The sequence below is a fragment of the Anastrepha obliqua genome, chromosome 3 (assembly GCF_027943255.1).
Source record: "Anastrepha obliqua isolate idAnaObli1 chromosome 3, idAnaObli1_1.0, whole genome shotgun sequence".
NCBI classification, from domain to species: Eukaryota; Metazoa; Arthropoda; class Insecta; order Diptera; family Tephritidae; genus Anastrepha; species Anastrepha obliqua.
The window spans coordinates 1,256,470-1,271,036 of NC_072894.1; the positions used below are offsets into that span (position 1 = coordinate 1,256,470).

Here is a 14,567-nt window from a genome sequence, read left to right on the forward strand (position 1 = left end):
TAAAGCCACCTTGCGTTTAGGCTATTAGTGGGGTTGCTATACCAAATTTTGTGAACGAATTTCAGGATTCTAAAACGAAGCAAAATCACTTTTTGGTCTTTAAATTTATAATAAATAAAAGGGTTGAGTTATACCATTTTTAACTCTTAATTCTTCAATTTTTTGTTTTGAGACTATAATTAAAATGGGACTTATGGAACAAAAATAATTTAAAGCGCCTTTAAAAAATTCAGTTCAATGAAAGGTATTAGTTTTACATTTTTTGCTCTCTGAAATAAATTAATATAAACAAAAAACGTATATTGTATTTCGTGCAAATTGCCAGACGGTAACTATTTATTTTGATACATTTGTTTATGAATTTTATCATATTTTATGTAACCATGTAACCAGTTATAAGGACAATTCACTTTTAAACAACCGTCTTAAGGTTTATGTAACTTGGGCAATTTTTGGCAAACTTTAATGTATTAATTAATGAAACTTGGTGGAGATGTTAGTGAGGTGTTAAGGAACACTCTTTATAACTCCAAATTATTCGAGAAATAATAATTTCGTAATTATTTGCCTTCAAAGTGCCCTCGGGAACTTTACTATAGTTTGGCGCATTACACTATATATTTTTTTACACTTCACTAAAATTCACTAAATATACAACAGTATAGTGTTGCTGGATGCCTGCAAATGAAAACAAAAATATGAACAAAAAAAGAGGTTGTCTGTAAAGTCGGTTTACTGACGATAGTTCAACGTGACAACGTCATAAGAAAATATTGATGGAATGGTTGCAATTTTCAAAACAAAATTTTAATTTTATTTGTTTGTTAGATATTTTGTATGGATATAGAGGAGGAGGTAAATGGAATCGCAATGGAATTGATTAAGTTACATTTAGGTACATAAACTTGAAAAATGACGGAACATTTATCAAATTCATGAAAGATATGTACGCGTACTCAAGTAAGAGAGAGCCAGATGTCGAGCGTTGCCGAACGCGGGGGCCGATTGTTATCTTTGTCGTTCGTTCCGCGCTCTGGCTGCAGTTCAAGCAAGGTAACGACGCGTGAGCAAGATAACGACGCATGAGCAAGATAACGACGCATTTTTTCGTGCGTGCAGCCGGCTAAATCGAATTATAAGACGTTATCTCGTCAAAACGAAGTATTTCAGTTTATTGCTAATGATGAGGGTAGAGGCTATTGTGCCGCCACAAGCATATGACGTTGTAATTTTGGGTCCAATGGTTTTAACACGGAAAGGAGTTCTACGCAAAAATACTGGATTGAGTAGCCGGAGTTGGACTGACGTTGGTTATTTTTTTGAAGCGCGTCCGAAGGCCGCCCACGCGGAAAGAAGTTCTACGCAAAAATACTGTGGATTACGTTGCCGGAGTTGGACTGAAGAGGGTTTTTTTTTTTAAGGAAACGAGTTTTTAATAAAAGCAACTACAACCACCCTTTTTGTTTTGCAGACATGATAATCGAATGTTTGTGGAGAAAATCTGTTTATAAAAAGCACAAGGACCCGTTTGTAAAACTGATCGAAGTAATACAGTATGCTTGTAAACCGTAATTTTTGGTTTTTAATTACATTATTTTTTGCGATACCTTTAATATCATTGTTTTTAAGCTTTGATGAGTTAAATATGTGCATAACATAATCCAGACAATCGCTCTGTTTTTATTTTAAATTTCCTCCTGGAACGCTTTTTTTGAATGTTTATATTTTCAAAAATGTTTCTCAATTTTAAATTAGAGCAAAAAATACAGCAAATTTACAATCAACCCTCCACTGAACATCTCTGCATACAAGCTTCGTTTTTATTTCAGGTGTATGGCAACACCAACTTTTCGCTAAATTACACTTAAATTACTTAAAAACTATAATGCTGAAAACAGTGAACGACGTAAGCGCAATCCCCTGTCAGCTGTTACGATCAAACTAATGAGAACCCCATGTAAATGAAAAATTCCTTCCTTCCGTATCGTAGTATCGTAGATTTTATTTCACGATATTTAAAAATTCCCGTAATACCCTGTCAGCTGATTGCTCTCTCACCACACAGTGTTGCCAAGCAGTACATTTCGATATCATTTACAAAATAAACTTAGAGAAATTATAATTTTTGTTAAAATAACTTAAAAACACTGTAGAATAATGTTGATTGTGTAAATATGTAATTAAAAGAACGTTGTTGTTCTCAGGGGATGAGTTTTTGTGCTCGTTAGGGGCTGCGGTAAGGGACTGCGTACGGTTTTCACTCTTTTCAGCATAAGCCTCCGGAGGTTGCGGCTTTCAGTTTTAAGATGGGGGGGATACACCTTTAAACCTTGTTTTTCAAAGCAGGTTACATTATATTAATTTTTTCCCGCAATTTCTTCTCCTTTTATTTTAATTCGAAGTGACGACGTCAGCCTGTTGCCAAAATCGAGAAAAATAAAATTGCGATTTTCTGAAGGCGCCAATTTTAGCTTTGTACACAGTCGATATTCAAAATACGAACTTTCTCTACCGAAGTCACCCTGTATGAATTCGCCTCTCCTTGGCTTATTTTCCTTCAAACAGTATATATTTTATGCACAGTGTACATATTCTATCACTATTTTATTTTATGTGGAAAAATCGCGTGAAGCAGATAAATCCGTAATAATTTGCTTGATATACAATTATAATACGTGTTCACCTCATCAATGGACGAAGTTGACAAAATTATTGTTCATACATTGAATCAAATTGGATGTCAAATCGATGATAATTCTACAATGGCGGAATTTACACCAAGCCTCTTGGTCCACACAATATCCAAATGCATACAAAAAATCCAACCATTGTCGGCCAACATTCCACATGCACTGCCTGAAGGATTACCAATGGCGCAGAGATTCTCTATAGCTACCACGTTGTCGTCCTTTATCTCCAACCTTAACTACCGCGGTGATATTGGATATCAGACTTTCTTATACCCGAACGAAGTAGATGTTCGTAAACTGTTAATGTTTCTTATAGAAAAGCTTCCACGTGATGAAGTAACATCAACAGGCGAAGATGGGAGTTTGTCTGGGGATTTGGAAATATGGCGGAGAAATATCAAAGAAACAATGATACAGCAATTGCACAAACCTTGGATTCCCGCTTATAGTAGAAATCTTGCTTTAGGTCGCAGTTTTGGTTGTAGTAGTAAAATAACATCTTTTAAACCACATCACAACTTAAATTTTTTTTTTGTAAAGACAACACCTGAGCAAAGTGGACATTGTCCGCAACACAAAACAATAAACGTTTTCCAACAAACGGCACCCAAAAAATTCGACCTGATAAGTTCTGTTATACATCAAAACTCGTTTGATTTATATGTTGGCAACGAAACTTCCAAGGGAGACCATCTAAAGTGTTCGGCTAAAGAGAATTATCTAAATGTGATAGATTCAACTAAATTTGAAAGTTCTGTTTTAGCTGACATAGGGGACACATCGCCTCTTAGTAAACTTACGGAGGAGGTTAATAATTTTAAAAGTCAAAACGTCGACCTTTTAACTACAAAAAAAACATTAATAAATGATATAAACACGGTAAAAAATCGACAGGCAAAAGTTCAAAAAGAATTGGAAAATATCCGCCCAATCGTTAAAATGCATGAGCGTGCTTGCCTTGTTCTAGACAATCCTAAAGAAAATGCTGCTAAATTGGAAATTCTTATACGAAGCACTCTAGAGCGGCGTAAAAACTTAGATGAACAGTGGCGTGAATACCGCCAACCAATGTTAGATACGCTTGAAAGTCTGAGATCTTCGAAGCAATTACACAGTATCCGGAATATTAAAGAATTTCGGGAGGCAATTGCACAATTGCAGGGCGTGTTAGAAGAAAAGAATATAAAACATAACGAGCTTAGTACAGAACTTAGAGCAACTAAAAATGATCGAACAGCGCCACGCAAGGAATATATTCAAAGAATACTAGAGTTTATATCCAATATACGGAAACAGCGCAGTGACATTTACAAAGTTCTTGACGATACTCGGGATTTGCAAAAACAGCTTAATTCTATATCTGCACAATTACAACGACAATTTTGTTATACAGATGATCTACTTTTTCAGACGGCTAAAGATGACATGCATTCAAAGATAGCATACAAACTTCTAGCCACGTTACACACTTCTTGCAATGAACTTGTCGACCTCGTTACAAAGACGGGAAATGTTACTAATACAACTCGAGAAATAGAGGTACAAATTGACCGTGAAAAAATGAAGAATGTAAATGCGAGTCTGCAACAAATAACGACAGACATACAAAATTTTGATAATATTATTCATAATATTCAGACAGAAATTCGGGCGATAGAAAATAAAATTTCAAATGCTTGAATTGTTGCGTAAAAACTATCGTAAGGGAATACCTATCTCAAAGCAAGCCTAGAATCAAAATAAAAATATACATCTCAAGGGCACAGTTCTTTGAAACTAATTCAAAATACATCAATATTACCATGTCTGAAGCTATTCTCGTTCTGATTAATCTCTTGCCTTGGGTAAGGTATACTTATATAAATATATGTATATAGGATATGCATCGTTAATTAATAAAACAATGGAATAAGATGTTACCAAAGTCGATCACATATATAATAAGAATCGATTTGGATGTTGTATTTATTCAAAAATTTAAATGATCAAATACAGTTTACAATTATAAGTTTACTGTATAGGTAGAAGTGCATATACATACATATGTATACCTGCAATAGTACTACTCTTAATGAATACTCAAATTAAAACTTATATGATTCCAGATTCAATAGCGATTTTACCACGTTATGCACTAAACGCTCTTAACAATTTCAAGAATTAATACCTATATTTTGTTTCATTTTTATGTGCCCTATGTACATACCTTTATGTACAACTGAAAAATAAAAGACTCCTAATAATTACACTTTAATTTTAAATTATAGGCCAAATTGTTATATAAAATGCTTGTATTAAATTTTATAATTCAAAATAATAAAGAAATTATTGCGCTATAAAAAACATTAAAAACTCGCTTAAAAATGACCAATCTCCAAATACTTTTTGAAATTTTCGTAACATTCTGCCGATATCCACTGTTCGACTATGGTATCGAATTCTTCGTCCAAAGTATTATTGATTATTTCGAAATGATTGTCAATAACAGTTTTCTTCATACATCGATATGACTGCAATAAAAGAAAAATTAAAATATACATATGTATACAATGGATTTCTTTGTTTTAATGCTTTGAAAAGTGATTTTTCGAAAATATACTTTTAATCAAGTATCCTTGCTGATATTCAAAATGAGGCAGTAGCTCAAGTAGTAGCTCGGAACAAGAGAACACCATTAGCGCCTATTTTTGTGACTAAATACATTCGCTCTAAAAGTGGTTCCGGCTCAACAGGGTATTATATTAAGTTCTGTCGTTTGTGATACCATTATGAAGGAGGTGAGGTGAAAGAGGAAGACCGATGGCATGCAGGGAGAGGGCGGGGACAGATGGTGCTGGGATGGTTAGGAGGGTGGGTTTAGAGTGGGTGGATTACGAACGATGACTGTGCTGCATTTGCGTCAACCGCTTTGTGCTGCTGATGAAATTCATCAGATTTTTGATGTCAACGCCAGCTATATCGGCAGGCGTGGCAAAGAAGTAAAAGCCAAGATGCCTGGATCTTAGCCCCGCCAGAGCAGGGCAGCTAAGGAGAAGGTACTGAGATGATTCCACCTCACCCTCCATACATCCAGAGGGATCCCAATTCTCTCCTTTCGCGGGGAGCTTTCATTACTTTCTATAACCCATTTTTTTTTTTTTTTTTTTGTTATTTTTAATCTTGAAACAATCCCATCCGTTTTGTTTTTCTCGTTGTAATTTTCTATAGATTAAGGGACATATTCTTTTGAAAAGGATCCTCGAAGAGGACGGAAAAAAGTATTTTAAGAGTTGCACCTTCGGTTTTTCATTGGTTTTTGGCATGCAAAACTAATCGCTGAAAATATTTTAGTTTGTGGAAAAAAGATTTTTTTGTTTTGTTCTTTATTTTTGTTCATTTCGAAGAAGGTTGGAGAAAAAAAATTGATTTCAATGAAATTTATGGTAAAATATTTTTTTTTTTGTTTCGGTGGAAGGCAAGCTAAACATATATAAGAGATTTTAGAGAGCTGTTGACCTACTGGATTCTTACATACAATGCAATGAGACTTCTCAGCGATAGTAATTGGTTTGCTGAAAAATGATTCCAAAATTTCGTCTCGCATCACTTTTCTGAGCCCATCAACTTCCTAGGAAATACAAAACGTTGCCATTGCCAGGACATCCAACGACTTGTGACCATTTGATCCATCGTTTTGTATTTGCAAATGTATTTTATTTTACCATAAATTTAATTGTAATCAACTTCCTCAAAAAACCCTATTTTTTACAGACCAAAATATTTTCAGCCATTATGTTTGCTTTTGTAGGTAGCTCAATACGTCTACATACCTACGATACTTGAAAGTGAATTATAACTGTGGAACATTTGTACACATTCCCATACAAAAGTATTTAAATACATAGGGATCTGGTCTGACCCGGGCGCCACACCGAAAGGCCCAACGGAGCATTAATAAATTCAAAATTATGGGAACGGTTTGGTATATATATATATATAAAATGCTATTCAGAAAACAATCTCACTTCCATCCTAAGCCGACATAAGCTACATGGTATACGACTACAGATTGGAAAAATTCGTGTATATAATATGTGGGTTGTATATAGGTAAAGGGACAAAATTAAGAAGCATGCAATTGCGGGTTGGTGTCGAAATTCTGTATGTACAAAATTCTAAAAACAAAATTCTGCTTTTTAAAATTCTGCTTTTTTAAAATTCTGCTTTTTTAAAATTCTACTTTCTAAAATTCTGCTTTCAATATTCTGTATAACAAAATTCTGTATTAAAATATGATGTTAACAATGTTAAAGAGGTAATTTAATTATTTAATTTATTATTATTATTATTCGAGATATTAAATAAATAATAATAATAATAATTTTTTCTTCAGTTTCGATAGAATCCACAGTATTTTTGCGTATAACTTCTTTTCGCGTGGACGGCCTTCGGCCGCACTTCAAAAAAAACCCTCATCAGTCCAACTCCGGCTACGCAATCCACCGTATTTTTGCGTAGAATTCCTTTTCGCGTGGGCGGCCTTCGGACGCGCTTCAAAAAAATAACCCTCATCAGTCCAACTCCGGATACGCAATCCACAGTATTTTTGCGTAGAACTCTTCTAAAAAACGAACCGCTGCGAAGGATTATTAAGAAAAGATGTGAATTAAGTCACACTAAATGTAATTGGCTAAACTAAAATATTGTTATCGCTTAAACATATACATATAATATGTATATTTATGGAATAAATGTTTATTTTGTTACTTCTTGTACGACGAAAATCACAAAACTTGAATAAAGCAGAATTTTTCGCATTAAACATGCAGAATTTTCAAAAAGCAGACTTTTAGAAAGCAGAATTTTAAAAAGCAGAATTTTTTTGCAATTTACAGAATTTTGTAATACAGAATAATGACACGCTCCCTGCAATTGCATATACACATATAAAATTTAAAAGTATATAGGTAGCAAATGTGAGAACCCATCTAACGTTCCCACGACGGTCGTTTCTAGTTACTCGAACGACCCGGATTCATACGCGGCGAAGGATAGTCACCCTAGCAGCATTCCTCAAACATTTAATGTTTATGCTGTTACAACAACTACAACCAACTAACCTCTGTTGACATCATTGCTATTTTTTTAGCAGCCAATAATGCATCATCGTTTACTTTGGCGGACGCGGTCAGTTTATGTACTAATCCAGATAATGCTGATTCAGTTGAATGTAATTTTTCTCCGAGCCAAAAAAGTTTAGTTTTCTGTGCGAATTTGAAATGATAAATAATATTTTTAAATATGCATTTCAGTAATATATTTCAATTCATGTGTGTACTTACGTAATTATCACGGATTTTTGTTATCTTATTCCAAATACAGTACCCTTCGGGAACTTGACCAATTTTTACATACGGAGTTTCATATGAACCTTTATCGCTTCCAATGACTATGTCAAACAATGGTAATTGCATTACACCCAATCCAATATTGCTGCCATTAACACCAGCAATCAATGGCTTCGGAAATGTAGCCAACATTTTCAGATAGTTCCTGAAAAAAAGTTTGTATTCAAAACAATTACTATTTTTCTATTCCTACATACTTAACCGCCGATGCTAAATGTACTGCTGTTTGTTTGCGTTTCTCCATGGGGCCAAGAGTTAAGTCTGTAAAGTCAACGCCGTAACAAAAATTGGGCGCATCTGTTGTGATCACCACAGCATTGCATTCGGTATCCTTACTTAGCTTTTCCAGTATGTCGACTAATTTATTTAACATCTAAGAAAATTTCAGAAATTTATCGTAATTTCTATTATTTTATTTATTGAACCAAATATACCTGCGCAGTGAACGTATAATTTATTTTCGCTTTCTGTGTATTGAAAACTATTTGAGCAACTTTTGTTACTTTTTTTACAACAACATCAGAAATGATGGAACCACCTGGAGACTCCTCTTTTGGTTGCTTTGCTGAAACTTTGTTGCTTACTCCGGTGTTCTTGTTTTTGTCTTTTTCATCGATGGTGGTAGGGCTACGTTCACCTCTTCGAACCCCAGATGCCAGAGTTTGCTTTTTAGTGTCATTTGTTGGAAAGCTCTCAACATGAGTATTGCCCTTTGTCCGCCGGTTGCCTTTTTGGTTAGCTTTTAATTCCGGTTTAGCAAACTGAAACGAGCTAACGGCACACGTTGGGGTTTTTCCAATTATGTTAACAGCAGAACCTTTAACAGATGCACTATTTTCATTGGAAGTTTTTAATAAACTTTTTTGAGTTGTTTTTGTTCCCGAACTGCTTGGGGTTGCACTCACTGCTGCACCCGAAGATGCATTATGTTGCACACTTTTGGCAAATGTTGTAGTTTTAGTTGCATTTGAAGTTTTTGTTGCTGGAGCATCTAAGCTGGTGCGCCGTATGGACGCATTGCTTGAATAAGAGCTGTTGGAGCGCCGTCTAATGATCATTGCTTCCTCGCTAGCTTGTTGTTTATAAACATAGTCCCAAGTTGAAGAAGGTTTTTGTTTAGAATTGCGCTTATTTCTCGCGCCCCCAGTACTCGATGCGACAGCCAATACTTTCCCAGATGTTGGTGTAGTTTCTCTTTTCGATATCTTTAAGAAATAAAAATTATGTTTTTTATTATATATTTATATGTAAGTCATACCCTTTCGGAAATTGTGGCAGCGCGGCTGCGCATTAATGGTTTATGGGGTTTGTCGGCTCCTTGCTCTGCAATTAGTTTACTTCTCTCATTCTCCAAGGAATGCAGCATATTAGCAGCACCCTCATCACTTACTAAACGATCGATTTCACTACCTCTTTTTTTCTTGGAACCTGTATTACCCCCAGTTCCATTTATAACAGGGGTCAGAGATCGCCGTTTCATTGCCGGCTGACACTTCATCATATTTTCCTCGTCTACAATTTTAGACCGTTTTGACTGGATATCAGTGGGCGAGATAGACACAGTTTCCTTTGTCTTAGATACCACAGAACTTGAACCTATTTTAAACTCTGATCCCCGTAACTGTTGTTTACTTTCTGATTCGCTTTGGCGGTGAGCATAGGATGCACTAATAGGTGATTTCTTCCCTTTTAATTCACTCTGTTGATTTTTAGTAACATCAGAGCGTACTCCTTTCAGCGTTGACCCCGAAGATGCCTTAGAAGTCTTGTTATCTGCATCCAAATTTAATTTAGAATTATTGCGTGCTAATTGCGCATACGAAATTTGGGTTTCTGGAGCATCGGGATCCCATATAATTTTTCGTTTTATTATGCGCGTCCGCTTAAATCCGACTATTGGTTTTATACTAATGGCATCATTTTTTACAGATTCACCAGGAATAATAGTACTTTCACCATGGGAGTTGTCTGAGCACACTTCTTCCAGTGTGACTACGCCGGTTGCTTTTTGTATTGAATCATTTGTATTATTATTCACTAACTCTTTTCTCTCCAATACTTCGTTGCATGTATCAGTTTCAAAATCACGCTTCTTATTTTTCAGCTCAATATTAAAATTAGATTTTTGGGAATTGCTTACACTGGATGTTGCTTTTAATTCAAACTCAGCATCATCGTCACTCCAGTCTGCACCAATTGATGCCACTAAATCAGAACTATCTTCCGCTTGCAAAGGTTTGATATCCTGCTTACGTCTTCGTTGACGGCCCAGAACATTCAAGCCAGCTATTTGCTCCATAGCCATCGCACGTATTTCTTCATTTGTTAAGTGTGAAATTGCATTAGGGCCCGAACTCGGCGTCGGATTTGAGGTCGCCGCATGGATGCTTGGATCATCTTGTGCTTCTTTTGGTTTAGAGTCATGCTCATCTACTTCATCATACACTACTTCCATAATTTGAAATTGCCCTTCACCCTCAATGGTCACTCCCTCAACTAATTCACTTTCCGTAATAGATGGAGGCCGCATACATTGTTCTTCATGGTTAGCATTTGTTACTTCTTTCACATTTGTAACATTATTGTGATCGTCTATGCCCTTTAGGACAGCAATCAAATCCTCATGTTCCAGAGCTGTTGACCCAATTTCTTGTGGTATTATATTATCTTCATCTACTGAATCGCAATGCAGGAAAGTAACACATTCTTCGCGATTGATATTATCCAAAATTTTCAAACTTGTGTGTTTCGATTTCATCCCAGATGTTTTGCCACTACTTAGCATCTGCTTATTGATAACGCCATTACCGTTGTTAAAATGATCACTTACATGATATTCGACATTTGTAGATGGTTCCACATGGTGCAATTCGGCAATTTCGCGCTCTAAAGATGTCAACTCATCTATTTTTTCAACTCCGCTATACATTCCCACCAGCAGAAGTTCATTCGAAATTATTTTAGCACTACCACTATCATTTGAATCTTCGCATTTCGGTTTTTGGGAATGCTCTTGATCCTCAGATAACGGATTACACTCTTTCACTGTAGACATTGTTATTATCAAATGTTCCACTTTATTTTAAAATAGATTTTATGTATGAAAACCTGGATCTTGTGTACAAATAAATTGCAGTGTTTCTTACGACATGTTTACATGTTTGCGGGCGCCATTTTTTCTACTTCGGCTCTTATTAATAAAAATTGTTTCAACCGTGCACACTATTTTCATGTGTACCATTCAAATCTAACCTCTAATTATAGGAGCGTAAACACTATTTTATAAATATTTGCATAAAATCGTTAATTTCAGGTTTCATATGTTCGATTGATGTACATTAAAGACTATTTTGATTAATTCTCACGTAATTAAATTCCTCAACAACGACATTACAATTTCCAATTCTTTATCAAGTGTCAATTTGACAACCAGTGTTGCTGAATTATGTTTTCTCCCGGTAAAACTAAAAGGGATTGCTTACAAGGCGAATTGAATATCATAGGTGACGCCTCCTCAATACAGTTACCTTATTTTTTGTGATTTTGACATGTCTGACGTTAGTTCCCTTTCTTATACAAAACAAACAAATGAGGAGAAATTACATTTTTGTGAAAATCCAGTGAATGGCTTGGTAATATTGGGATATGTGATATTTAAACTAAACAAACTAAAAAACGATCAAGTACATGGTTACGCCCTTCGAATTCGCTGTGTCGTAAGAGCCCATGAATAAGCAAACATAAAAAAGGGGAATTACCTGTCTGTGAAGAGGAAGAGTAGGCGAAAGCAATGGAAACAACCAGATTCAAGAAATTATAAGCACACACACACTTTCTTGCCACGGCGTCTTCCGTATAGAAAAGCAAACAAATTGCGTTCAGAGGCTTGATATTAATTTTTGCTTTCACAATTTAATACAGGGATTTTCCTTTTCATAAGTTTTTTTAGTTCACAATTTCATAAATTACAATTTACCGAACCACTCACTGAATTTTCACAAACATGTTATTTCTTCTTCTTCCGATCGTTTGGTTTGTATTGTCAGATTTGTCAAAATCGGGAAAAATAAAGTAACTATTTTGGCGCCTTCTATGGTACACAATTCGCCTTGATTCAGTCTTAAGTTGAATGTGTACATACAGGGTGGGTCATATAGCGTTTGCTTTTTGAACCACCTATTTTTTGGACATGTCAAATGTGTTCATAATTTACTTAAAGGTTTGACATTTACGAAATGGGATGCTATACGCTTGAACAAAATTGGGAAATATTGAAAACCTATTTCCAAAGTGGTGAGCCTTCTTTTTCGAGTAAGTAAAGTGTGTTGGAAGTAAAGTTAAGCAAGTGTGCTGCCATTAATTTGTGACTTTTATTTGACAATCTAGTGATCGAACTTAGAGGAATTATTGGAATACGTTTTATTTTAATAAACATTTTCTAACAGTATAAATACATTTACGACGGCTGCCAACCTATAACATCTTTCAAATTTTATGAGCCTCTGGTATTCGGTGTCAAGGCAAGGCGAATTGAGTACCTTAGGTGGCGTCTTAACAAAACAGTTACTTGGTTTTTCGCGATTTTGACAAGTCTGGCGTCAGCTCCCTTCCCGAACGAACAAAACAAACAAGAGGAGGAGCAATTACATTCTTGTAAAAATTCAGTGAATAACTTCGTAATATTGTGATTTGTGAGATTAAAAAAAAAACAATGTAACGAAGAAAGATAATTTCTTGTGTTTTGTTATTTCTCTTTTTCTTCACTTAAAAATAATTCCCCTTCTTTTTGTTTGTTTATTCATGGACTCTTAAAGCACAGCGAATTTGCAAAGCGCAATCTCTAACTCTATCATTCTATCGGTTATGGAATTTTGTGTTTTGCTACTCTTCTTCTTCTTAATTGGCGCGATAACCTCTTACGCGATTTAAGCCGAGTTTAACAAAGCGCGCCAGTCGTTTCTTTCTCGTGCTAACCGGCGCCAGTTGGACACACCAAGTGAAGCCAAGTCCTTCTCCACCTGATCTTACCAACACAGAGGAGGCCTTCCTCTTCCTCTGCTACCACCAGCTTGTACTGCATCGAATACTTTCAGAGCTGGAGCGTTTGTATCCATTCGGACGACATGAACCAGCCAGCGTAGGCGCTGGATTTTTAGTCCCTGCGCTATATCTATGTCGCTCATTGTTCCATCGCCTACGATACTCGCCGTTACCAACGTGAAAGGTCCAGCGTTTCATCAGATGTTGTCATCGTCCATGCTTCTGCGCCATACGTTAGGACGGGCATGATGAGAGCCTTGTAGAGTGTTAGTTTTGTTCGTCTAGGGAGGACTTTACTACTGATTTGCCTACTTAGTCCAAAGTAGCACTTGTTGGCAAGAGAGATTCTACGTTGGATTTCAAGGCTGATATTGTTATAGGCGCTAATGCTGGTTCCTAAATAAACGAAGTATTTTACAACCTCGAAATCATAACTGTCAACAGTGATGTGAGTGCGCCGATTGTTTGTTTGATGACAGGAGGTACTTCATTTTGTCATTGTTCCCCACGAGACCCATTCACTTTGCTCCTTTATCCAGTTTGGAGAAGGCAGGACTAATAACGCGGTCGTTAAGGCCGATCCTCTCCAACATCAGGTTAAAGAAGTCATACGACAGCGAGTCACCCTTTCTGAAACCTCGTTTGGTATCAAACGGCTCGAAAAGATCCTTCCCAATTCTGATGGCGCTGCTGATATTGAGCAACGTCATCTTGCATAGCCATTTGCTACACTGCTTTCCGCTTAAGTCTGATCATTCCGTTTAGACACTGGTAAAGTTTTGCATTGCTGTATACGGTAAACCACATCATTAAACCTTTTAATCAGTTTGTACGTACCTTTTCAGAACGCTTGCAGTTCTGAAGAAGCCCCTTTCTTTCTTTGCGGGTTATAAAGAAGTACCAAATTATATTCGCAGAATTCTTCGGAATTCACAGCACGGTCAAATCGATCCTTACTCTTGTTACTCATTAGATGGTGTAATTCATCCATGTCACGCTGCAGTGTTTCCCAATAGCTACCTTCGACCATTGCAGGAGCAGCACCTCTTTCGAACGCTAAATCATCGTGAAGCCTTAAATCGCTTCCAAAGATGGTGCTTGCGGCCGATTAGATAGTAGTTTAATATACCGCTGAGCAATAGGCCGGCAGAAACATTTGGATGTGTTTATCCCAATTTTTTTGGTACTTTCTAACGACATTTCACAAGTGTTCCTTCGGAGTGCGGTGGAATCTTCCTACCATTCCATCCGACACATATTCGTCTACATCGACGCCCTTTGCCTCCTTGCCCCCGCGTAGCCGTGCTTGTAACTCTGCAAGCCATGCTGTTCCAACTCCTTCTTAAATTGCGGAATCTTAAGTTCACTCAGCTTCGCCATTTTGACGATCCTGTTCTATGGGGCTTTATTCAACAGTTCTACTTCTGACACCAATTGATCGTTCAAAACA

The 14,567-nt window shown here is 36.3% G+C and overlaps 2 protein-coding genes across 2 annotated transcripts; one reads left to right on the plus strand and one right to left on the minus strand.

Annotated features, from left to right (window-relative positions):
• Positions 1 to 2,581: 2,581 nt before the first annotated feature.
• Positions 2,582 to 5,227, plus strand: LOC129240400 (coiled-coil domain-containing protein 22 homolog). Its single transcript, XM_054876167.1, has one exon. The coding sequence runs from the start codon at positions 2,691 to 2,693 to the stop codon at positions 4,368 to 4,370; it is 1,680 nt and encodes a 559-aa protein (XP_054732142.1). The 5' UTR covers positions 2,582 to 2,690; the 3' UTR covers positions 4,371 to 5,227.
• LOC129240399 (uncharacterized) lies at positions 4,600 to 11,512 on the minus strand. Its single transcript, XM_054876166.1, has 6 exons — positions 9,336 to 11,512; positions 8,512 to 9,282; positions 8,275 to 8,450; positions 8,012 to 8,222; positions 7,790 to 7,933; positions 4,600 to 5,200 (listed from the first exon to the last, which is right to left on the minus strand). Exons 1-6 carry the CDS (start codon positions 11,130 to 11,132, stop codon positions 5,048 to 5,050), a joined length of 3,252 nt encoding a protein of 1,083 aa, XP_054732141.1. The 5' UTR covers positions 11,133 to 11,512; the 3' UTR covers positions 4,600 to 5,047.
• Between the last annotated feature and the right edge of the window lie 3,055 nt (positions 11,513 to 14,567).

What these genes read in the sequence shown, in the direction of transcription:
- LOC129240400 (XM_054876167.1), top strand. Translation starts at nt 2,691, where the DNA reads ATGGACGAAGTTGACAAAATTATTGTTCATACATTGAATCAAATTGGA.
- LOC129240399 (XM_054876166.1), bottom strand. Translation starts at nt 11,132, where the DNA reads ATGTCTACAGTGAAAGAGTGTAATCCGTTATCTGAGGATCAAGAGCAT. An exon ending in ATTATACGTTCACTGCGCAG is followed by an intron (nt 8,451 to 8,511) that starts GTATATTTGGTT and finishes AAATTTTCTTAG; the next exon opens with ATGTTAAATAAATTAGTCGA. An exon ending in CATTTAGCATCGGCGGTTAA is followed by an intron (nt 8,223 to 8,274) that starts GTATGTAGGAAT and finishes ACTTTTTTTCAG; the next exon opens with GAACTATCTGAAAATGTTGG.